The following is a 25,336-nucleotide window of genomic DNA, read 5'->3' as shown; positions in this document are numbered from 1 at the left end:
AACAAATAGCTACACACATATAACACTATATGTAAAACACTGTACATATATATACACACACACATATTTAACAATAACTCAATTTACATAATTCAATTCAATCCCAATTTATAGTTCTTAAAAACATTTTATTATGGCTATTACAATTTGCATATTTTGCATGAATTAACCCACCAATAGTATTTCTTAAACTGCTCAAGCTAGAGATACCAGGCAAAATTAACATACATTTACATTAACACATTCTTTCACATGTTTAGGCTATTCCAGCATCTTTAATATTATTCTTTGTCTACATAACCTAGCAAAAACAAAACATTACATCTATAATGAATTTTCTGTGACAGCAACTTGCAGATTTGCTTTCTTTGTTTACAATGAATCAAGGTCCACTTGGAAACAAAATCAATGACACCTGAAATAGTTATGTGTGAATGGTAGCAAACAACTTCTAAAATACTTGGCTGCAATGTTTTCTAAAACGCTCCAAAGTTTCATGAATGCTGGAAGGTATCAGACATAATATGGCACACATTTTCATAAACTCATGCATTGTTACAAAAAGTGCAGGGAAGTCTCATAAAGTGCTGCAAAGCTGCAAATGAAAACACATTTCATATTGCGGATTCCTCAAAATAGCCACGCTTGGCCTTGATGACATTTTTGCACGCACTCGTTATTGATTCTCTCAAGCAGCTTTATGAGGTTATCACCCAGAATGCATTTACAACAGTCTTAAAGGAGTTCTGAAATGCTGATCACTTATGTCCATTTATTCACTCTGGGGTCAAAGTCAGGAGCTGGGCAGGGCATAATTGTGGGTCGTTGTTCGACGAGGAACCTCAAACGGAGGATTTGCGGCTTCTAGCACTGCATGAAAAAAGTTATCCATTATACTTTATTATGTCAATTTCACGAGGCCCCTTATAATTAAGGCCGGAGGCAGCTGTCCGCCACTGCTCGCATCGCCCAACTTCCCCCGCCCACTTCACTACTCATCATTGAAAATCGTTCAATGTAGTTAGAACCGTCACACACGGTCACATATTGCAACTGTCGCTTCAGCAGAAATGCAAAATTGTGACGATGTTATTACAAGAATTCTCAGTTTTGGAGAAACAACCAACATTATTGTCATCGCAACTTTTTTACAGAAACAGTGTTGCAGATCTGACTTTGAACCGCGTTATGTTATTTTGGAAGAGGGTTGATATGAGCAGAAGACACGCTCGGAGCTTTCTCTGCGTTTCTAAAGATGGTGAGTAATTCAGTGTTGCTACAGCATATCACTTTGCAATCCTGTATTTTGAGCATAGTGAAGACGTTTCGTTAACTGTGTCCAATTGGAAAGCGAAAGTTACTACAAAGTGTACTTTTAATTAGCCTAACAGGAAATTATCAGATATCTATTATTGAGGCTAAAAGCAAATTCAATGTTCGTTATTGTGTCCGATTGGAAAGCAAAAATAAAGGCAACATTTTTAAGTGACAAAATGATTTAGGATATTTTCAATTTACAATAAATACTATTAATGGAGGGCCAACGCCAATAAACCAGGTTTAACTATCATTTATGTAAAAAAAACATTAAAATTAACATATAGCTCAACCTGCAGCCGGCGAACTAATCAAGTCTCGTGTCCAATTTTAATAATATTGATTAAATGTCTTTATTATGTCCTTCATCAAAAACAATGTGTTTGTTTTAGTGAATGAGGTCCTCACTGTAGTATTACACAACATCCAGATGGTGTTATTTTATTTAATACTTGGCCAATGTCAGTATGTGTTCACATATCAGTGTTATATAAAAACACCTCTTAAGTATCATTAACCATTATGCTATTGACATGCATTCTTAGCTAACGTACAAGTAGGGTGCCTCGCAAAGTGATATGTTATGAAACTCCCTTTGTTATACACTACAGACAGAGTTAGGATATCTAGCAGTTGGAATGTTTATTCACCAAAACCCAACCTGCATTCACAATAACTACCAAGGACCAGGGTGAGGACAACACATTCCCATTCTAGTCTCACAAGTGAGAGCATTTGTTTTACTGGGCCCTGTGGAAATTGAACCTACAACCCTAGCATTGTAAGAACACTGTTATAACAACCGAGCTATTCAAAATTGGGGAGTCCTATATAATTATTTAAACTGCAGCAACTACTAATTTCAATAATTATTGTGTAATGGAGGTACAGCACATTGACACCAGTTTCAGATGCAGAAAATCAAAGTGATAGGATTGGTTAAAAAAATGTAATTGATCTTTGGAAAACATGATAATGATGGAAGTTGTTTTGATGAGAACGTTTTACTCTATGTAGTGTCTCACATTCAACACTGGTTATTAACAACTCTAGATACTATGACACTTATACTAACCCTAAATCAAACCCTAACCTTTATGTGAAAACTTCAGTTAAGCCTAACGCCTGACCCTAAATCTAACCCTGTTGCTGGTTATTTACAACAACTCTGGCTACAATGATACTTTGACACTGACCCTAAACCAAACCCTAACCTTTATGTCAAAACCTCAATTAAGCATAACGCCTGACCCTAATGCCTAACCCAACATTTAACCAATATTTTAATACTGAGGTTTACCCAAAACGCTACCCTAAGTTGACCTCCACCGAGCAGTGGAAGAAGGTGGCCTGGTCTGATGACGTTATCTTTTACATCACATGGATGGCCGGGTGCGTGTGCGTCGCTTACCTGGAGAACACATGGCACCAGGATGCACTATGGGAAGGAGGCAAGCCGGCGGAGGCAGTGTGATGCTTTGGGCAATGTTCTGCTGGGAAACCTTGGGGCCTGCCGTTCATGTGGATGTTACTTTGACACGTACCACCTACCTGAGCATTGTTGCAGATGTGCACCCTTTTATGGCAACAGTATTCCCTGATGGCATTTGCTTCTTTCAATAGGATAATGCGCCCTGCCACAAAGCAAAAATGGTTCACGAATGGTTTAAGGAACACAACAATGAGTTCAAGGTGTTGAGTTGGCTTCCAAATTCCCCAGATCTCTATCCAATCGAGCATCTGTGCTGGATGCGCTTGAGAAACAGGTCAGATCCATGGAGGCCCCACCTCGCAACATACAGGACGTAAAGGATCTGCTGCTAACGTCTTGGGGACAGATACCACATTACACCTTCAGAGGTCTAGTAGAGTCCATGCCTCGATGGGTCAGGGCTGTTTTGGCGGCAAAAAAGGGGACCTGCATAATATTAGGCAGGTGGCCATAATGTTATGGCTGATCGGTGTACCTCAATAAAATAGCAATTATGCCTAACCTTAACTTAATTAAACATTTAACCTTTAACATTATTGCCTTTATCTAAATTAAGCAAAAATAAGTTTTAACCTAAAACAAAACCCTGAGCAGGATGTTTAAACAAAAAAAAAACATATGGACCAAATTGTTATATAAATGTCAATAATAAATCCCAGTCTGTCTCTCACATGCACACTAACACACACTCAAATAGGACACTGAAGAAAAATGGTAACTAACCTAGTCTTTAAACAAAACAGGGGCCGGGGGGCATCCGTGTCTGACCTCACTAATAACTCATAAACAATTCACACATTCTCCAATCAGTGACTAAATATGGATAGGGAATAAAGATACAGGATATCAGTGGCTCATATAAAGCGTATTGGGCCTTGTGCTCCTTGCCCTCTACTCCTCTACATTTGCATGGGTCTACCAACCTGTTCAATTACAGTAGGCTTCACTGTTACCAGTGGGGCATTTCACTCTCATATAGTGTATGTTTGAGCTTTGGACCTGCTTGGCATCAGATAGGGTTATTAAACTGTCCGTCTGCCTTCCTCTCCGTAGGTAGGTAGATAGAATGTTTCCAGTTAACATTTTGTCAGGAAGGTATGGGAATCTCTGCTCTCTTACCAGCCACTGCTTCTTTTGGAGCCCAAGTATGAACACTAATGGTCTATACTTTTTAAGTTCCTTTGTCCTCGGGGCCCACACACACTCACACCCAAGAGCTTAAAATCTTTAGTTTCAAAGTTGGTCTCAAACACATTTTAGCAGATGTTGTTGTGGGTGATGATATTTGTTGCCCTTCTGCACCGTGTAAAGAACATTTCTTGGAGGGACACACAAAAGAGAAAACAGGTTGAACTGTTAATATTTTGTAAATCCAAAAACTCCTTATCACTTCTGTTTTAATTGAAGTTCTGTTTTAATCAAAAGGGATGCTGTCACAAAGCAGACATGACCACTAATAACACTTCCAGCCACAATACATTGGAGCCACGTCTTCATAGGAGAGCCACAGCCTTATTTAAAAAATCAATTGCTCTGACATCATTATTCTCTGCAGAAATTCATGAGTTATTAATTAAATTCACAAGTTATGGAGAAGGTACTTAAGAAAGTACTTAAAGATAGTTAATCAAACTACCAATTTTATTTCACACTAGCCTTAAGATACATTTTATTTGTAACATAAAAAAAAAAGGTATATCAAAATCATGTTAAAGTTCCATTGGTTGCCTGGGGAACATGTCACAACCTCCTCAGTGGGGACATCCTAAAGACAGTTTTTGTTTCTCGAGTAGCTGCACCACTGAATGGCTAAACAAATGATTAAATGCTGAATACACTTTTTTTTAATGTATTAAGCAAAATTATATATTGTGAGTTGAATGACATATATAATGGAACTACTGACAACATTGTTCATTAATCAGTACAGTAAATGAAGCTTGTGTCTTTGTGTGGAGCGTGTCATATTGTCGGTTCTCCATGACTACAGGGTTGGTAAATCTACCACTATTGGGAAAGAATGACTGCATATCATTCAGTCACGGTTACGTAACTATCAGCCTGCATAATCCATCCACCTTTCATTGAGGGAACTGCCTGGTGTAGTCATTAGCTTTTCTTTGGCAGCGGGCACGGTCGGCCAGTTGTTGCCATGTTAGAGCTGGGTAGCACAGCCAGCCTCCAGAAATGTCTCAACCGTATTCTTACTCATATTAGCAACCACCCTAGCAGAATATTCAGACCTATATAGATATGAAATTCCTCCTACCTTTGATAATAAGCAGGACTTTAACCCTCAGGTTGTCATCACATAGGTTGGAAAAGCAGTGGAGGGTATCATTATCTTACATTTGTGCCCAGACTGTTGATCTGTTTAAAAGAGCAACCGTGTCTCATATGTTCTGCTCAAGGTGTTTGTATAAGCCAGAAAGTATGAGGCAATGTTCACATGTCTTGTGTGGTTACCACCGACTTGTATGGCCATATGACCTGACTGAAAAATAACCTGTATATGTTTAAAAAAGAATCTAGATCATCTCCTAATTGCTGAGGTGTGTAGACTCAGTCAAAGATGACGTAACACAGGTTAGTGGTGTATGTTGTCTTCGTTACATGGTGCCCCAGGGGGCTGGTAACCAGAGGGAATCGACGGTATGCCTAACCCACACTGTATTATGGTTTCATGGTCACACCTCGGCACAGTTTCGGTGCAGCACAAAAAAAGAATATTGTAGACTGTAAAACAAAGAACAATTTATTGCAACAATTTATTGTATCAGACGATACCACACCAATACAGGAAGGATATACAGTGGGGAGAACAAGTATTTGATAAACTCCCGATTATGCAGGTTATCCTACTTACAAAGCATGTAGAGGTCTGTAATTTATTATCATAGGTACACTTCAACTGTGAGAGACGGGATCTAAAACAAAAATCCAGAAAATCACATTGTACGATTTTTTTATAATTAATTTGCATTTTATTGCATGACATAAGTATTTGATCACCTATCAACCAGTAAGAATTCCGGCTCTCCACTCATTACCTGTATTAACTGCACCTGTATAAAAGACACCTGTCCACACAATCAAACAGACTCCAACCTCTCCACAATGGCCAAGACCAGAGAGCTGTGTAAGGACATCAGGGATACATTTGTAGACCTGCACAAGGCTGGGATGGGCTACAGGACAATAGGCAAGCAGTTGGTGAGAAGGCAGCAACTGTTGGCGCAATTATTAGAAAATGGAAGAAGTTCAAGATGACGGTCAATCTCCCTCAGTCTGGGGCACCATGCAAGATCTCACCTCGTGGGGCTTCAATGATCACGAGGAAGGTGAGGGATCATCCCAGAACTACAAGACAGGACCTGGTCAATGACCTGAAGAGAGCTGGGACCACAGTCTCAAAGAAAACCATTAGTAACACACTACGCCGTCATGGATTAAAATCCTGCAGTGCACGCAAGGTCCCCCTGCTCAAGCCAGCACATGTCCAGGCCCATCTGAAGTTTACCAATGACCATCTGGATGATCCAGAGGTGGAATGGGAGAAGGTCATGTGGTCTGATGAGACAAAAATAGAGCTTTTTGGTCTAAACTCCACTCGCTGTGTTTGGAGGAAGAAGAAGGATGAGTACAACCCCAAGAACACCATCCCAACCATGAAGCATGGAGGTGGAAACATTCTTTGGGATGCTTTTCTGCAAAGGGGAAAGGACGATGTATCACGAAATCTTGGCCAACAACCTCCTTCCCTCAGTAAGAGCATTGAAGATGGGTCATGGCTGGGTCTTCCAGGATGACAACGACCCGAAACACACAGCCAGGGCAACTAAGGAGTGGCTCCGAAAGAAGCATCTCAAGGTCCTGGAGTGGCCTAACCAGTCTCCAGACCAGAACTCAATAGAATATCTTTGGAGGGAGCTGAAAGTCTTGCCCAGCGACAGCCCCGAAACCTGAAGGATCTGGAGAAGGTCTGTATGGAGGAGTGGGCCAAAATCCCTGCTGCAGTGTGTGCAAACCTGGTCAAGAATTAGAGAAAACATATGATCTCTGTAATTGCAAACAAAGGTTTCTGTACCAAATATTAAGTTCTGCTTTTCTGATGTATCAAATGCTTATGTCATGCTATAAAATGCAAATTAATTACTTAAAAATCATACAATGTGATTTTCTGGATTTTCTTCAACTCACAGTTGAAGAGCACCTATGATAAAAATTACAGACTTCTACATGCTTTGTAAGTGGGAAAACCTGCAAAATCGGCAATGTATCAAATACTTGTTCTCCCCACTGTATAAAGCCTGATGAAGGTGTAATGTCAACATGGCACAAACAATGTTTTACAATCATACAATGTGGGTACTACCGGTTTGCTTAAAGGTAGGAGCGGGACATTCGTAAGGTGGCTGGAGTGTCATTTGATACTAACACCCTCCTTTCTCTTGTCATTTATTTAGCCCGATCTAACTCCTTCTAAGGCTTTCTTCAGTACATTGGGGGAAAACAGTTATGTTAAGGGCTGCAACTAACAACTATTTTGATGATCAATTAATCTGTTGCTAATCATTGCCATTATTTAGATCCAGAAACATATATACGATTCGATGTAAGGGCATTACATTTAATCCTATACTTGTAGACGCAAACAATCGATAAAGAAATTGCCTTCTTTTTTTTTAGAAACATTAATGATTTGATCGAGTAGTTGTTGAATCCCTAGTTGCGTTTCTGTGTATCTTGTGGGATTGACACTCCGTGTGAAATTACCGTTGTGCTGGCAGCACTAAGTTCGAATTTTTTAAATACCTAATATGAAGATAGTGAATACTAGTCAAAGGGAATTTGTATGGTGATTTTAAGCAAATGCAAATAGTAACTAATGGAAAACATTTTAAATATTTTTTTAGAACAATATTCAAATATACAATGTACAGACTGATTTGGTAACTTTGCCTGATAACAAAAAACAAGACTTAATTGAAACATTAGAGAAATACTCTGTAGGGTGTATAGAGTCTGTATATAGTGCTTTTTCATGGGCCAATAATGATAATATACTGCATATAACGGCTCAATTTAATCCAGTGACTCAAATGTAATACACCATATATCAAGCAACCTATACAAATTGGCTTATAACAAAAAAAAATATGTGAGGTGGAACATGAAATTTGAGAAGTACTCAGTAAGGTGTGTGGAATCCAAAATCGAAATCCTCGATTTGATCAATTAATTTCTTTTTTATTTAAACTGTAATAATGGTGTAATAAAGACGAATCAGACTCATGTCCAATTAGGATTTCATTTTGGGTGTACAAGTCTATTTACAAGCTATATTTTCTTTGGAGAATAACTCTGATTGCTGCATTCCCATGTTTACACACACATTCTGTTAATAAACCTCACCTTACTCATCTTAAAGTACCCTGTATGTCCTTTTTCCCATCAAGTGACTGACAGCCATATGCTGTTAGGTGTCTGCACTGAACCCCAGTGTCAGCGTTGAGCCACTCATTATGACCATTCTTCAAGTACCATTCCGCTTATTGTTGCCTTCAATCATTTTGAAGCGTGTGAAACGTCCTCCCGTATCTTTCATCCCAGCGCAGGTTAGGCTGTCGACCGAGACATAATGGGTTTTATGTCATCGTTGGGTGGTTACACTAAATCAGTAGGCAGATCCGTAACATCAGCTAGTCCCTGCTCACACTGATCCTACCACTTTGTTGAACAAATACATGATAAATCCTATATACACCCTACTCTGAGTATCACTTATGTACTCTTGCCCTACTCCTAGCGCAGTCACTCTTATTTACTGTCGTCCTACTCCCAGTATGACTCTTAAATACCCTTGCCCTACTCCAAGTATCATCCTTATATGCTCTCACACTACTCCAAGTATCATTCTTATATGCTCTCACACTACTCCAAGTATCATTCTTATATGCTCTCACTCTACTCCAAGTCGCTCACAGTGACATGAGATGTTAAGTGGCGTGCAGTGATGCAGGCTGCAGTGCCCACATCCAGTTAATGTGGGTCAGTCAACAGAACATTAAGGCCCATGGAAACCATACAAATGTCCCCAGTGAATATGTTCCTTCATGCAGACACTGGGATTATGCTAGTCAGATGATGTCCATTAAAGTGAAGTCACCTTGGCTTTGATATGATTTTCTTTTTGTGGTTGAATTGGAAATTCTGACCGCCGATCAAATAGTTTCTCATGACCAAGTTAATATGGAGCGCTAAATGGTTTTTCTTTGTTGTTTCTTTGTCTTTACAGCAAAAAACACATTTTTGCTGTTGAATGATATAATAGTTGCCAGAGAAACCGAGGAAGGAGGCCAAAAGAACAAACAGGGTGGAAAGAAGGAGAAAGTACCATTGCATTCATATGGATTCACAGGTAGAGTGTGATAGAGTCTAGCATGTGATGATTTGGAGATGCCGACAGTATCTTTTTGTTATATCAACCCTGTTTTTAGAATTCCCTTATTTGGTAAAATTAAAGGTCTTGACTTTTTTCAGTCTCTGTGTTCAGTTTACAGTGTAGTTCTCTCTCTCTTATACAGTATCATATGCTGACAGAACCAAACACCACCGCTGGAGGTGTAAAGCCTTGATGTTCCATTGCAAAGACAAATCACAGTGTCAACAGTGGGTCCAGACCATCAATGACCAGCTATCCCTGCTTTGTATGTAGCCTGTTACACCAGCCCTACTTTAAAACTACTTTGAACCTTCATCATTTCTGAAATGTCTGAATTCTAAGACCTTTGTATAGATGTTGTTTGTTTAAAGTAGGACCATTTACTCCAACATTAACTCACTATGTAGCATCTTAAAAAGACAGCTTGCTCTTTGTTAAATCATGTAGTACCTCTTTATTGATTATCCCAACAATCTATTCCAGAGAACATTCAGAGAATAAATCAGAGGGTGTCAGTTTGAAAGATGATGGAGTGTTTCAATAAAGATTGTTGGTTAATGAAAACGTCATAAAGTTGTTGTCAGACAGTCACCCTCTACTGGCTGTTAAACTAAATATTGAGTCCTCCATTTTAATGACTCAACCAAACTCTCCTTCCCACCTTCACTTTGCAGGCAGCCGACCGAAGCGCCTGCTAGTCTACATCAATCCCTACAGCGGGAAACGACTTGGGAAAAGGATTTACGAGCAGAGAGTAGCCCCGCTCTTCGCTCAAGCTTCCATCTCCACGGACGTGATCGGTGAGTTCTAGTTAGAGATCCACATTAACATTTAAATTTAAAAAGAAAAAAAATTAGCTCATGGCCGGCAAATAGATCTTGGTAGGCTTGGCACCAAAAGACTTCCACTGATATTATTTTATTTATAGCGCCATTCATCAAAGGAACACGGTAATGGAAGCTGTGATGGTCAATAAACACTGGAATCCATCTATTATTCATAGGACTCTTTGGGAAGATCGTGGATCGTCTATGGAAAGGATAGTGGGAGGCGTCAGATGTTTTGGGGGAGTTCGTGTATCATCTTTAGGGAATTGACAGCTCACAGACATAGGCCAGATTAACTGTGCTGGCATTTGATTTTACCTTGTCATTTAATACCTTTAAAATGTTTTTTCTTTCCTTGTATCCGTACTGTATTCAGGATTCTTTGCTTTACTGTTCTGTGTTGTGCGTGTAACATCTTGACAAGCCCCTAAGATATTCATCAATTCTGACTATAATTTGTTTCCATAGTCACCAAGCATGCCAATCATGCCAGGGATCACTTGGAGACGGAGGCAGATGTGGAGCAATATGACGGGTGGGTTTTAGACATGGCCTGAAGATATTCCAATTACCTGGCATAGGCTGGATTATCAGTCAGAAAATGACTTTGTTGTGCAGAGTCTGTGGTGTTGTGGTAACAGTCCCTGCCAACCATATTAAGCCCCCTCCCCACTGGAGACCTCCCCCTTCGTAGTTTACTTGGCTTCCTCCCTGTTTCCTGGTGTCTGGAGTCAGATATCACTAAGAAAGAATTGACTTGGTTAATAGAAGAGACACATTTAAGGTTTCGGAGACTTATAGTTCAAGTCCAAACACTGAGGGAAGTAGATTGGTCAATGCCACAACATTAACGGCGATAATGGGGTTGGGTGAGGCCTCATACATGGACAGAGGGCAGAGATCAAGTTTAACATCTTTGTCTAAGAGTAATGACCTGTAGAATGGAGTTCTTTGTACTGTAGGATCGAAATCACTTATTTTGCGAAGTGCATTTAACACAGAGCCTGAGTTTCATTCTCTGTAATGTTGCTACTTGTAGTAGACAAAATATAGGGACAGAACAATGAATGTCTACATAAAGTTTACCTAAAATGATATGCAGTGGTAGTGAGCGTGTAAGGTAATAGGTAATAATAGTGAGTAAATAAAAAAACATTACAGCTTTTTTTCAGATTTACAATTCCAGTATATTAAATGATATCTAGACACAGTTGAGTTTTGAGTACATTAAAGTGCAGCTATTAAATACGTTAGTAGATTGCTTGATGTGATAAGCATAGGTTTTGCCCCAATATGGGGTCATTCTAATTAGACTGTGCTGCTGTTCAGGGTGGTGTGTGTCGGAGGGGACGGGATGTTCAGTGAGATCATCCACAGCCTGCTCTACAGGACCCAAAGGGTCTCCGGAGTGGACCACCACCAATATGACCAAGATCTGGTTCCGTGTGATCTCCGCGTTGGAATCATCCCTGCAGGTGAGCAAGGAGGGGCGAGGAAAGGTATGGTGGAGAGGAGAGAAGCAAAAGGATAAATGAAGGGAAAGATAAATGGAGAAAAGGAGACAGAGAAAGGGCCTGTTGTCACCCATAGAGTCGGGTGTAACAATATCTCTTTGGAGGAAGGTGTGAAGAGGCATCTGGCATTGATGTATATTAGGTCACGGATGCAATTGAACCTTTTGCTTCCTGGACTGAGTGGACATACGAGGTGAGGGGTGAAAGTAGCCCCACCCACTTTGACTGTAAGGGAGCCAACACCCGTGCCAATCAACCGGGTAATCAACCTGGAACATAGTAAAGTGACAGTTACTGGTTTAATTAGTTTAATGTTTGGACTTTGTATGTGTGCCCCATGAAGGTAAGAAGTCTCCATGTTTCCTTTGGTGTGTAAAACTCTGTGATGAACTGTGACTTCATTGCGTAACAGTAATTAATGGAATAACTTCACGATGTACAGGGGGAATTCCTCGTAAATTCGGCATAAACCACTTCAATGTAGTCTAGTATGGTAAATGTGTGAGCACGATATGTCCATTATCCATCTCCACGTCCCTACGTCCAGATTGCTGCACAATAAATTGAATTATGTACCGAAATGGTGCCAGGAAAAGCCGTTTAGGGCTGTTCATATTGCTTGTTGGACCCCACAGGTCATTATACTGTAACAATTGCGATGTCAAAAGCAGATCTCTGGTGCTACATTGAATCAGACGTGAGATGGGACAGTGTGGACATATTCATTGATGAAAATCATGGAGTCAGTTATATTCAGGTAGATTATTAGTTAATAATTGTTCTAGACAATTGTTGGTTGACATTCATCACCACCTTGTAGAACAACAGGACTGTGCTATATGACCTGCCTGTGACTGACTTGTGTGACACCCACAGTTGCTGAGCCACCACCAGGATAGGAGGCCCAGTAGCAACAAGGCTTGGGATTCCACAGGGGTTGTAAAGAGTGCATCACACAGACGTTCATTAGAGGGGGCCTGCTGTGCTGTGGCCCAGTTTTAAAATCATTATACAGTCACCTTGGTGGAATCCATTTCAAATAGGAAACATATCCTTTTTCATTCGTTTTGGGCATGCTAGGAGGTGTTTGTAGAATGGGATTGGGGTAAAGCCAGTTGATGGATCATCTGACATCAAAACTAGGGTTCCTGGTCTGAACCAGCGCTGTGGTTGATTACTCCACTGCAGTGTTCAAATACTGTAGGTAAATACAGTGATTAAATACAGTGGCTAAATACTGTAGGTAAATAATGTGGATAAATACTGTAGGTAAATACTGTAGGTAAATACTGTGGATAAATAATGTAGGTAAATACTGTGGCTAAATACTGTAGGTAAATACTGTGGCTAAATATTTTAGGTAAATACTGCAGGTAAATACTGTAGGTAAATACTGTGGGTAAATACTGTGGGTAAATACTGTGGATAAATACTGTAGGTAAGTACTGTAGGTAAATACTGTGGATAAATACTGTGGATAAATACTGTAGGTAAATACTGTAGGTAAATACTGTAGGTAAATACTGTGGGTAAATAATGTAGGTAAATACTGTGGATAAATACTACATCTTGGCATCTAGCGGTGCCTGCTGCTGTTGAGGTCCAGGACAGCTAATTTCCTTTAAATAATAAGTGCTTTTTGTTATCAATGCATAAGCCAGGTGACAAAAAGTCCATGAGAAATGTCACACTGTGACAGTTTTGCCTCTATTTGCCATGGCTGGTTTCCGGATGACATGTTCTACAAGCTTTTCGAGGGGTCTTTTTCTTGTGCAGTTGCCATGTGTGTCTAAACCCTAGGAACCGTTTGTCACGAGCATTATTTAATCAAGAAATGATTCTCAGACGACCCTTGTTGTGTGGGTTTGATTCTGCATGAAAATAATCTGTAGCCTAGCAAACAGACATTTAGATAACGAACAAGAACCCTCAAACAAGCATCAAACCATCAAACATAAAAGTGTTTACCAAGTTAACGCGCCCCTCACTGCCTATGGCGACAGTGGATCCAGATCTCAAGGTAGTTTCAGGCAGTCTAGGGGCTGGGTCTAATTCCACACTAACAGTCATTGTTTAGTTTTTTATGTACCCTGTATCTAGGTAAATGACTGAATGTTTTTAAATACAGATTGAGAAAGGAGCTTTAGAAAGATTCAAAACATCAGAAAATATCCACTAAGAATCTGGAAATTCACAAAAGGATATTTTTAGCTACAGTATATGAGTGTAGCTAGTTTCCCATCTTCTGAGAATTTTTTGACGGGGTGATGTGGTTTGTTGCTTGAAACGACTGCCTGCTTGGCTCACCCAGTCACACTTGCACAAACCCGGAGACAGGCAGGCAGATTCCCTTCACACACATAACTAACTACCAAAGTATTTTCACTTGAATGAGAAACAGAAAAGTGTAGAGCTGTCTGCTACACGTTTTCAACTAAAAACTGAAAGCCAAGCCAGTCAGCATATGCCACCATTTTATGCTCTGCTGTGTCATCTGTCAGGGCTTCCTCTCATGAGCAGTCTGGTAGGCGATGAGTGTGATTACTAAGCAATGATGAAGAGAGGAAGATAACTAATCTCCATACTAACCTCTGTGTCCATCTGTAAACAGCATGGCCAATCTCCCAGGCTCCACTCTGTTCTTTCACGGTTCCCCAAGTCAGCTGAAAACATGAAGCCTGTTTGCCAAATGGCACCCTATTCCCTACATAGCGCACTACATTTGACCAAGGCCTATGGGGAAAAGTGTCCCCTGGAAGAAATGAGTACACTATGTAGAGGATAGGGGGGCACCTCGGACTCAGCCTTAGTCTCTGTCTGACTGTCTAGCTGTACAGATGGAAATAAGTCTTTCTTCCCGCCGGTCTTGGTGGCATTGGTGCGTCTCAGCAGATAGTAAATTATCAAACTGTGACAGATATGCCTGAAATTACCGTCCACCAGGTGAGCAGTAGGGCACGGTCGATAGAGGTTTATTACCATCATTTTAAGTCAGGGATTTTGAAGTCAAACTGAACATTTCTCTCTAGTGACAGGCAAGGCAATCTCAGTTTCCCCTCATTTGCTGTGTATTGACTGCTGATTGCCCAGACAGAAAAAGACCCAAGGGTTCAGAATCTCTCTATGACACATCTGCCTTTCTGTCTAGTAAAATTACTTTAACTGTCTTTCTAACTCTGTCTCAAAACTATCGCTCAGACTTTTACTGTAATTTCTGATTCAATAAAAATATTTAACAGGTAGGGCCAGTTTCATGGACACAGATTAAGCCTAGTCCTTGACTAAAAAAGCAAGCTTGATGGAATCTCTATTGATCTTAATTTTCGAGTCTAGTCTTTTGACCAATCGGATAAGAAATGTTGCCAATACTTGAGTAAAATCTCAAGTATTGGCATTCTGCTGGCTGTGTAAACACAGCCAAAGTACTTTTTGAACATTTAGCCTATATCTCTCCAATATATAATTTACAGTTTGATGTGGCCTATATCTTTCCCATACAAAATTACAGTTTCATGTGGTCTGTATCTCTCCAATATAAAAGGTTCGACTGATTGTATCTGCTATGCTACAACTGGCACCAATGATCCAGTTACTTCAGCCCTGCACATTGTCCTAGGTAAGTACACACACACAGACAGAAACATGCATATGTAATAGAGGTTATAGACTCTGCCACCAACATCAAGAATCATTTAATTGTCTCTTGTGATACTGTCAGAATCATTTAATTGTCTCTTGTGATACTGTCAGAATCATTGAATTGTCTCTTGTGATACTGTCAGAATCATTGAATTGTCTCTTGTGATACTGTCAGAATCATTGAATTGTCTCTTGTGATACTGTCAGAATCATTTAATTGTCTCTTGTGATACTGTCAGAATCATTGAATTGTCTCTTGTAGTACAGTCAGAATCATTGAATTGTCTCTTGTGGTACTGTCAGAATCATTGAATTGTCTCTTGTGGTACAGTCAGAATCATTGAATTGTCTCTTGTGGTACAGTCAGAATCATTGAATTGTCTCTTGTGATACTGTCAGAATCATTGAATTGTCTCTTGTGATACTGTCAGAATCATTGAATTGTCTCTTGTGGTACAGTCAGAATCATTGAATCGTCCATTGTGGTACTGTCAGAATCATTGAATCGTCCATTGTGGTACTGTCAGAATCATTGAATCGTCCATTGTGGTACTGTCAGAATCATTGAATCGTCCATTGTGGTACTGTCAGAATCATTGAATTGTCTATTGTGGTACTGTGAGAATAATAGAATTGTCTCTTTTGGTACTGTCTATCGGTGGCAAATCATGGAGTCCAGAAATGGTTGTTTAGTAAAAATATCAAGGCATAATTTGATTTCCAGAATATACAACTGGGGGGTCCTGCGTCATAGGAAACTAAACCTTGTCATGTATTTTGGAGAATTTTGTTTGGCATCAGTGGAATATGATAAAGAGGTTGACCTCTTGGTTAATGTGTGGCCTTGGGTGGTTCAGCAGTCTACGCTTCTGCCTCCAGTAGCTATACTGATACAGCCTGGGTTGAGCAAAGCCACTTCGCTGTCTTACACCACTTTCCTGTCCAAAAAAAAGAATAAAACGCTTGTTATATCTGTCTCAAACCTAACGACAGTCTCTTTCTAAAGTACAGCACTTTACGACCAGGTAGCGTAACAAAAAGCCAGAATAACCAAACCCATTTTTGGTGTCCCATTAAGCTTTTGGGTGTGGTTTAAAGCGATGCCATTACCTTCCACTTCACATTACATAAACACGATATGCAGACACTCCAATGTCTCAACTGTTTTAGGGAATGTTGCAACATTAAGTTGACTCCTGCTGCATTCCTCTGACCCGATAAGACCCTCCCCTCCAGGTGATTCCCAGCCCATCGACGTGTCGTCTGTCCATCACAACAACACGTTTCTTAGGTACTCCACTTCGTTGCTCGGATACGGTTTCTACGGAGACATGCTGATGGACAGCGAGAGGAAGCGCTGGATGGGGCCTGCCAGGTACGACCTCTCAGGTAAATAATGGAGTGGTTCTAAATACAATTTAGTTCCAATGTAATACAGTCAAACTATGTAATAACTATATTATTAGTTACTGGGTGAGTTGGTAGAGGACATTATTATTAAAAAAATATGAGAAATTAGTGAAGAAACGAATACAGTTTTAGAACATTACAGGGTATCACCATGTAGATTTTCAACCCCTCAGGTGTGAAGATGTTCCTGAACCATCATTATTACAAGGGTACCGTCTCTTTCCTGCCTGCTGAAGGAAACCTGGAGTTCCCTAAAGACAAGATGGGTTGCAGAAGCCCATGCCATATCTGTAAAACGAGTGTCAACAGGCTGAGCCTCTCAGGGGATCAGGTCTGCGAGATGGCTAAGGAGAAGTCTGACAGGGGTAACAGGCTACAGACCCCTGCAACCATGAACGTGCTGCTGACAAATCTCAGAGTGGAGGGTGACTTCCAGAGTGGCTAGGGGTTGAACAAACGCTTCGACGTTGGGACATGCTCATGACTTGAATGGCGCAATTCATGGCCCACTTTCATTAACAAAACCAGCACGAAATTCTAATTTGCAATCCCTCCTTTTGTTTAAAAAGAAATGCACATAATCAATGATTGAACATTTAATTTAGGATTTTTTTTGGGGTGTGGAAAGTTTAATTTTACGAAGGTTTTGTGTGGAATGGTGCAAACCCAGAAATAACACGGTGCCTTGTGAGGTTCCACTGGGGGGTCTAATTAGCCCCTAGATTTTCGCTAGTGAACGTTCAAATGGAGGGCCGAGAATAGAGTGGAGGATGGAGTGGTTCTGTTGGAATTCACCGCAAGTCTGTTTTGACATCTGTGGGTGAAGTTGCCCTTTTATGCTCCATGTTTGTTTACACCTCTGTCTCCGCCCTGTTGCCATGACATCATACAGACCATCAGACTTGGCTGTTTGGTGATGCTCACTCATGCACACAACAAAAGGACCAGGTTGTGTTGATTGACAGCCGCAGTCCTCCCCCCTCAGGACTCTAACTGGTGGAGTCGGCAAATGTCTTGGGCTTTTCTTGTTATGACATGCTAAGACAATACCAATACCTCTAGTACAATTTGTACTTTTCAAAAGTTTAATCGTTATTCAACTGGTAGTGTTAAATGGTTGACTCATAATCCCATTTACTGGAGCCATCTAATTATTTACTTTTCAACTAAGCTGAAATTAAACACTCCATTTACTGTCCAAGTATTTGTTTTTTAATCCCTGAGGATTTAGCGCTGATTTTGGTTATTACTGCTCTGAGTTTGTTTCACGAGACTAGGAAAAGGATTCATTCAAACCTGGCATGTCTTCACAATATAACTCATTGTCCACACACTTCCATTATGAAAAATCAAAAGCATAACTGTGAGGCAGTAGATGATTAGATATTATTAGACCTAAAACCAGTGACTGAGTTAATTTGACCATTGGAAGAAAGCGCCACTGCGTGAATACTGCAATTGAATTGAAGCCAAAGTCTGCACTCACAAAGGCTGACCAGCAATTGTTGGCAAAAAAAAGACTATATCATTGGTCAACTAATCGGAGTCTGTGGTTGTGAAGCCAAGAAGAAGATTAATTGGGCATTTTATGGCCTCGGATGACCTAATACCGTGGCTGAGATCAGAGGTTAAACATTTTGGATTGACTGTGTGCCCTATGAAAGCCCTCTAATGACTGATTCACCTGAGGTTTACTTAGGGGCACCATGAGCATTCATGTGATAAAACAGTCAGACCCAAACATTTTACAAATATAATAATATTGATTCAGCCTCAGCCTCACAGCCGCTTCCCAATGAGTCAACAACACATTCTATATTTGACTTATTTGTAGACAATTCCCTAAAGAAATGACACATTCTATAACTCAAAGAACCAATCAATTACTTAACAACCAAATAACCAATCTGCTCGCCTTTACTTCCTAGAGATGAGCGATGACGGAGCTTGGCATGTCATCCGGGGAACTTTCCTAGCCATCAACGCCGTCTGTATAAGCTGTGCCTGTCCTCGAAGCCCTGGAGGCCTGTCCCCTTCTGCCCACCTGGCCGATGGAACCATGGACCTCATCCTGGTGCACAGGGCCTCCCGCCTCGACTTCCTGAGACATCTCATCCGACACACCAACAAGGACGACCAGGTAGGGGGACTTTTAGGAATGTTGACAAGAATAAACCAACCGTGAGCTATTTATTGAGGTTAAATTGGCAATCATACAAGACTGTTCCAGGATTGTTCAGTGAGAAGTGAATGTCACCCCTCAAAAAAAGGAGTTACCGGCTAAATGCTAATTCATTTCACATTTTCTGTTCTGGGTGAAGCCATATAAATCGTTGTAAGTCAGAATGAGTTTATGGGCCCTGTAAAATCTATTAGATTTTTGTTTAATTCCGTTACAAAGTATCCTAAATTCCTTTTTAGCTTTCGGATTATATTAAATCTTTTGGCCCGAGGTTATTTAGCTCACAAAATGTGTGCTAAACTTCAGCCTGTGCTGTTAATACAGTATTTAGGTGCAGGAGCATCACAATAGAAATGAATATATTGGGAGAGGAACAGCAGGTCAACAGTTGATTTGAGTTCCTGCACAGATCAAGCACTGCTGGAAAAAAGAACTCATTGGATGTTCTTCACCATGTTTAAACCGTATCAGGAGACCACTTTTTAGATCTGGGAAGGAAGTGAGGAAGTGTTCTATGCCTTTTAATAAAAATGTGAACTAGCCACAGACGTTTGTTGAAGGTTTTTCTGTAGTGGCTATGGGGATTGATTATAACAGACTTCTGGGCTTAATTGGTAATGGCAACACAAATGTACCACACACACTCAGACATTCATGTCTTATTTCCTTGGGCAAAATGTGTTAATCTTCAAATGAGTTTAGTATGATAAATTACATTTTCTAATAAATATAGTATTTTCGTATACTGCTGAATTTATGTTTAATGCGTGGATTCCATGATTGTTGACACGTTTTGCCAAGCATTTGACAGGGTCCTAAACTCTTAAAGGAAGCAGTTCTTGAAGAGTCCTCTTGGGGTTCTTCGCATTGAAAGTTTCTTACAGCCCTTTAAAAAGGTTCTTCAAATGACCCCTTTTTAATGGTTCCTCAAAGAACCATTTGAATAATCTTTTGAGGTAGATTTTTGAGTGGGTAGGTTGTTCTTTGAGTAACAAGTATACATAGTTAAATACCATAGCCTACATAGTTAAACACCATAGTGTAGACAGGCTTTTGTCTGTCTCTGTCTCTCATTGTAAATATTGCATTTCTACAGAAAGTTGTTTGAACAACTCCTCATCCTGGGCTTACAGCCACACATAAGCGTGGCAGAATGGCCACTGCATTGATTTTCGTAATATCCACAAAGCCTGTCCACCAAAATGATAAACAAGGACTATATGAGTCCACTTCAGGTAGTCAGAAAGCTTCTGAGGGGATAACTGGTGCTAGCATAAAGTGGGCGTGATGAAGAATAAATGGCTCTCAAAGTCTGTGGAGTAGAACTGAGTAGTGATGGCGTAGGGAGAATAAGTGTTTCCTGGGAAAGACTGAGGAAGTCTACAGCAGGGGTACACACGCTTTCCTTGTTTCACTCATTTCTATCCATCCCAGTTGGTTTTTACTTCCCTCTTTCAATGCCCCCTCCTTTCCGCTCTCCTTCCTTCTCCGCCTCCACAGTTCAATCTGTCCTTTGTGGAAGTGCACCGCGTTAGGCAGTTTCGGTTCGCTCCCGAGCAGAGCGACGTGACCTCTGAGGCTGAGCTAAGCGAGTGCAGCAGGAAGATCGGTACCGCCCAGGTCGGTTCCGCCCCCACTGGCCCCGGCACAAGTCATAGCAGTTGGAGCTGTGATGGAGAGATTCTGCCTCAAGCAGCGATACAAGTCAGGTATGAAACACCCTCTGTCACACGCAAGCTCATTTGAGTGTTAACTCTTGTCAGCTAAGTGAGCAATTGACTCTGGCAACACAGACGTATTATCTGTTTTTTATTTTGCACGGTGGTCCTCTAGGATAACTTTTCTCCGCTAGGATAATAACAATAACTTTTTTATCTTTACATAGCATAATGGCTCTCACCACAATATGAGTAGATGTGTTTTATTAAGCCCGGTATGTGTAGCTCAGCTGGAAGAGCATTGGGCTTCTAACACTGGGCTTTCAGAAAAACCATGAAATGTATACAGTCACTATTGTAAGTGGCTCTAGAAAAGAGCGCTGGCTAAAATACTTCTGTGTAAATGCATGGTGACTCTCCCCTCTGTCAACCACAATAACAGTAAAGATCTTCATCCAGTATCAGCACAATATCAGTAAATGTCTTTACATAGCATGATGGGTCTCCCTAGACCACCACAACATATCTATATATAGCATGATGGCTCTCCTCCTGAACACATCATTTACTTTATGCTGCGTTGTACTTTGCCAATGAGGCATGGCTGTGTTATGCTGCTAATTTAATAGCCCTTCCACTGTTAAGAGCCTACTCCCTTTTAATTAAAATACAAGTCCATTCATCTATTGCCTTTTTCCTCTCCAGTAATTGTTCTTGGAATGAGTCAGCAAATGAGCTGTTGATATAATTGATGGCGATAACCCTGGTCGCTCCCAAAAAAAGGCGGTAAAAAAATGGCTGCCTTCTTTTACTGATAGTACCACGTAGTAGACCTGGGCTCCAAACGGATTTGTTTCTGTAAATAAATGGAACTTTAAGTATCTTGGTCTAGTACGTTTCAGCCCAATTCATCTATACGTACTGTACATTCACATGTACTGTATTCCCTTGGTTTTTAATTGCGCCAGACAAGCTCATTCATACGCAGCTGAAGTGTTAGAAAGAAAATGAATACTAATTGAACCACCAGTGTGACTGAGTGGTCAGTCGTAGCGGCGCCATCTGGTCTTAACATTTATTATAGTCAAGGTTTCAGTGCTGCTCACCAGCTGCCACACTAGAGGAACAATCCCAAGCCTCAGCACGGTGTTTCTGTCACCATGCCACACGGAAGCCGAAGCACCCAGATCCATTTGCACCCTTCAATGGAGAATTAAGCCTATGAACATGGATCTTGAGCCACAGCTTTACGCCTAATATGTGGACCGTAAAGTCAGACTGGAAACAAATACTTGTTAATGTTGATATTCCAGTGTGATTTTGTTTGAGTTAAAGGTGTAACGCATCCGTCTGTGTCTCCTTCCCCACAGTGTTCACTGCCAGCTGGTTAAACTGTTTGCCCGAGGCATTGAGTGGGGGTCCAGCTCGACCCATTCACATTGTCTATAATAGAAGAAGTTGAAGGCGATTGGACAGAATTATGTTTCAGAAGGAACATCTACCCCCGGAACTTTCTTTGACTTTCTGATTAAGTTATGGAAGACTTCACTTTACGAGATTATGGAGACCCATAACCAGAATAAGATAAAAGGAAAGACTGGAGATTTTCTAGCAGACATGGATGGTAGCTCTTTCCTCGCCACAGAAATGTTCAGTGAAACTTGTTCAGTGAAATGTGACTGGTGTTGTTTGGAAGACGTGGGACTCCGCATGCTGGACCGAGACTCGGGGGTCAGAGATCGCGACGTGATTTTGCTTTCCCAGGAATGATGGCACCTGTGGCACAAAGCGGATGCCGAAAACAGCCAGAGTCCAAGCCAATGAAGATTTATGCCTCATTTAAGTAGCTTGGCAAATGTTACCATCACGACGGCGCCACAAACTATTTACGGTCCTCAGTATTTATACAACCAGTTGTATGTAAGACCCAACACATTACCGTGCTGTCCAAGCACAATAAGGGTAACATACAGATCACGTAATCAGACAAATGACTACAGTAGCTTTCATAGTTTCAATTACATTAATGGTACAAATTTGATTATCTCATTGTGTTGGTGTGACGTCTCAGAATAACTGATCATTTCTGGTAGGCTCTTATTAGAATGTAACAGTGGGTAAGATTTGTTCTGTAGGGCCCCTCAATAGCAGGTCCAACTGGTTTTGTTTTCACATTAAGTCTTCATCACTGCAGTGCAGTCTGTTAGTGTGAGAAGATTTAATGAAAACTCAAATTAATGATGTTTTCAAGAAGTGTTTTAGATGGATTGGGGTTGTACTAAGAGTTGTCAAAATATATTACATAACTGCAAAAAATTGTACCAGCAGGATATAAAAAAAAAAAAACAGCGATATGCATTGTTGACAGATGCATACAGAATGTATTCTACTGTTGATCGTAATTCTGCCACATTCTCGTCACTTTCCAGAATTTTCTTTTTGTAGACAGACCTGTGTGGGTGTGTGTGTTGTGTGTGTTATGTCTTTGTGAGCGTGCCATCATCATGAGTTATCTTTATTACAGTTTCACACCAGACTGCGATCCGACAGATGCGGCTTCCTGCAGCCAAATCCTCTGCCAACTCCAGAACATACACACCTACCTATCATTCGTCACTCCGGAACCACACACTGATCTAAACTCTCAGTACTGGCCCATTACGGATTGTTGTGAATGGCCATTATTATATTCCAACCCTGAGCTGTGAGAGTATTACATTATAATGCCCTGTCCTGTGGGTGTCCTAGGGGTTTTTAGCTGTGTTATACATTATCTGTGTTAGACCCACAGGTCAGCTGCCTAGGGAAACATTTTGACCATAACACAAATAGGAAGTATGTCTGCTGCAAGCTTTATAATGGCTGCATTGAGTCATCCTTTCATCTTGAAGGGCTAAAGATCACGTGGCTAACGAACAAACCTGTGGTATGAATTATGATTTGGACTGTGAAGATGTACGTCTGTTTAAATTTGGCTTCATAAAGGACTTTAAAAACAATACTATAGCATTTGCTAGCTAATAAAAAAAAACTAAAAAACATTTGAAGTATAGTAGGAAAATTTGAAGATTGACTGGTGCCAAGTGCAGACAGTTGCCAATAGACCTTTGGGGTCTGTAATGAAGCGGAGGTTAACTGTTCAAGTCTGTTCATCAATTGTGTGTTCTTTCTCTGCCCCTTATTCCTTTAACAGGGTAAACACATCAGCCACACTTAAAACTTGCCCAGGATTCAGCCATGGCCGTTGGCTTGCATTCCTGTCCTCTCTTGGCAAGGTTCACAGGATAACATTATAAATATACTACATGAAACCAATGCCTATCTCTGTGTTATCGCTACGGGTCTTCCATAATGCTGAATGCACAGCGAAGCCCGTTCTGCTGACAAATACGCTTCACCGGGAAAGGGATGAGGGAGATGCCACAGCATTTAATGGGCTCATTACATAAAAACGACTGCAGGGGAGAAATAAATTCTCTTTGGCTCCTTCTCTTTTTCCCCTGGCCGCATCCGTTCATCTGCCCTGTGTGGCTCACTGTTTTGATCAAGCCTATACATTACAGCGCTATGTGGACTGGCATGGCAATGAAGTGGGGTAATTTTCCGATCTCCCCTTCCCACCGCGAGGTAAATTCCATTTCCCTCCTCTTCTCGCCTCCGTGTCCCTCGCTCCTCGCGCTTCACCTCATCTTCATTGATTTAGCGAGCGGAATCCCAAACCTACTGTCACTTTCTGCTCAAGAACACAAAACACACACGGGCCGCTGCCATCCTGGGCTCACACCTAAACCGGATGGAGAATGGAGACAACTCATTGTGAATGTGATTACACCTACATTTCACCCACGCGATGACTTTCCATTCCCATCCACCTTGAGACAGCCCGGCCCTGTCAGACCCCAGGATACCATCTGTCTACACTGGTCCCTGGTCCCGGGCCTTAAAGAGCCACACCTGGGCTCAAGTAATGCATTCTAATGGCCAGGAGAAACAGCCACTCTGAATACTGAAACCAAAGAATAAGATCATTTCAATGCAGAACTGGGTTAGTATACCCTGTGGGGCTTTAAAAGGTCATTGCTTTTTCTGAGATAACAAAAGATATCTGACATGGATGAGAGAGATGGTGGGGGGGGCATGTTTTATGCTATGGTGGGGGTGGGGGGGGGGGGCAGAGTGGGGAGGGAAGTATAGCAGGCGGTGGAGGAGTCAATCCAAACTGTTGCTGGCCATCGCCCTGGCTCTCCATCCAGCGTATTGATCGCACCGGGCTTTCTGTCTCCAATGTCTTGGCAAACAGCTCCTGCGAGACAGCCTTGGAATCAATGAGTCTATAACCCCCCGACTTCAAAACACCCCGCTGCCCGGCCCCCGCCACAGAAGTCCGTGAGGGGATCACAAGCGCACAGACATGTGAGCTCATATTACGGCCGCATGTTCACACCACACCGCTGCGACAGACCAGACAGCCCACTTATGAGCCTTGTGTACAGCCAATTACCTAAACCCCCCGCTTACACTGCCCGCAGGGTCCACACCGACACTCACTGGGTAGCACCAGATAGCCTCTCCGCGGGGCGCTAATAAAGGCTTCACAGGCTTGACTGGAGAGATCCTTACCTACTGATGGTCCGACATGAGGGGGGGGGGGGGAGGGGGGGGGGGTCGAGCCACGCTGTAACGACCTCGTTGTTTAGGCATCGCCGCAGTTCGTCGGTCACGTACTCCTCCCCTTCCCGTTTCCTCGTCTCCTCAGAAGGACAAGGTCAGAGGGGTGTGGCCTCTGGCTTCCTGGTCAACTGGGTTTCGAGGAGGAGACAAGGAGAGAGGACGCGATGAGTGTGCGGTTAAC

General features: G+C 41.4%; 1 protein-coding gene across 1 annotated transcript; it reads left to right on the top strand.

The window, feature by feature from the left end:
- Window positions 1–1,016: 1,016 nt before the first annotated feature.
- cerk (ceramide kinase) lies at window positions 1,017–23,795 on the top strand. Its single transcript, XM_010886980.3, has 12 exons — window positions 1,017–1,258; window positions 9,108–9,230; window positions 9,397–9,519; window positions 9,929–10,054; window positions 10,550–10,616; window positions 11,411–11,556; window positions 15,137–15,211; window positions 16,471–16,623; window positions 16,818–17,009; window positions 18,573–18,784; window positions 20,327–20,535; window positions 21,855–23,795. Exons 1-12 carry the CDS (start codon window positions 1,087–1,089, stop codon window positions 21,931–21,933), a joined length of 1,677 nt encoding a protein of 558 aa, XP_010885282.2. The 5' UTR covers window positions 1,017–1,086; the 3' UTR covers window positions 21,934–23,795.
- Window positions 23,796–25,336: the final 1,541 nt, after the last annotated feature.

Source organism: Esox lucius, chromosome 23 (assembly GCF_011004845.1).
Source record: "Esox lucius isolate fEsoLuc1 chromosome 23, fEsoLuc1.pri, whole genome shotgun sequence".
Classification (NCBI taxonomy): Eukaryota; Metazoa; Chordata; class Actinopteri; order Esociformes; family Esocidae; genus Esox; species Esox lucius.
The sequence above is the reverse complement of the archived record's forward strand: the minus strand, read 5'-3'. Positions and strand labels throughout refer to the sequence as shown.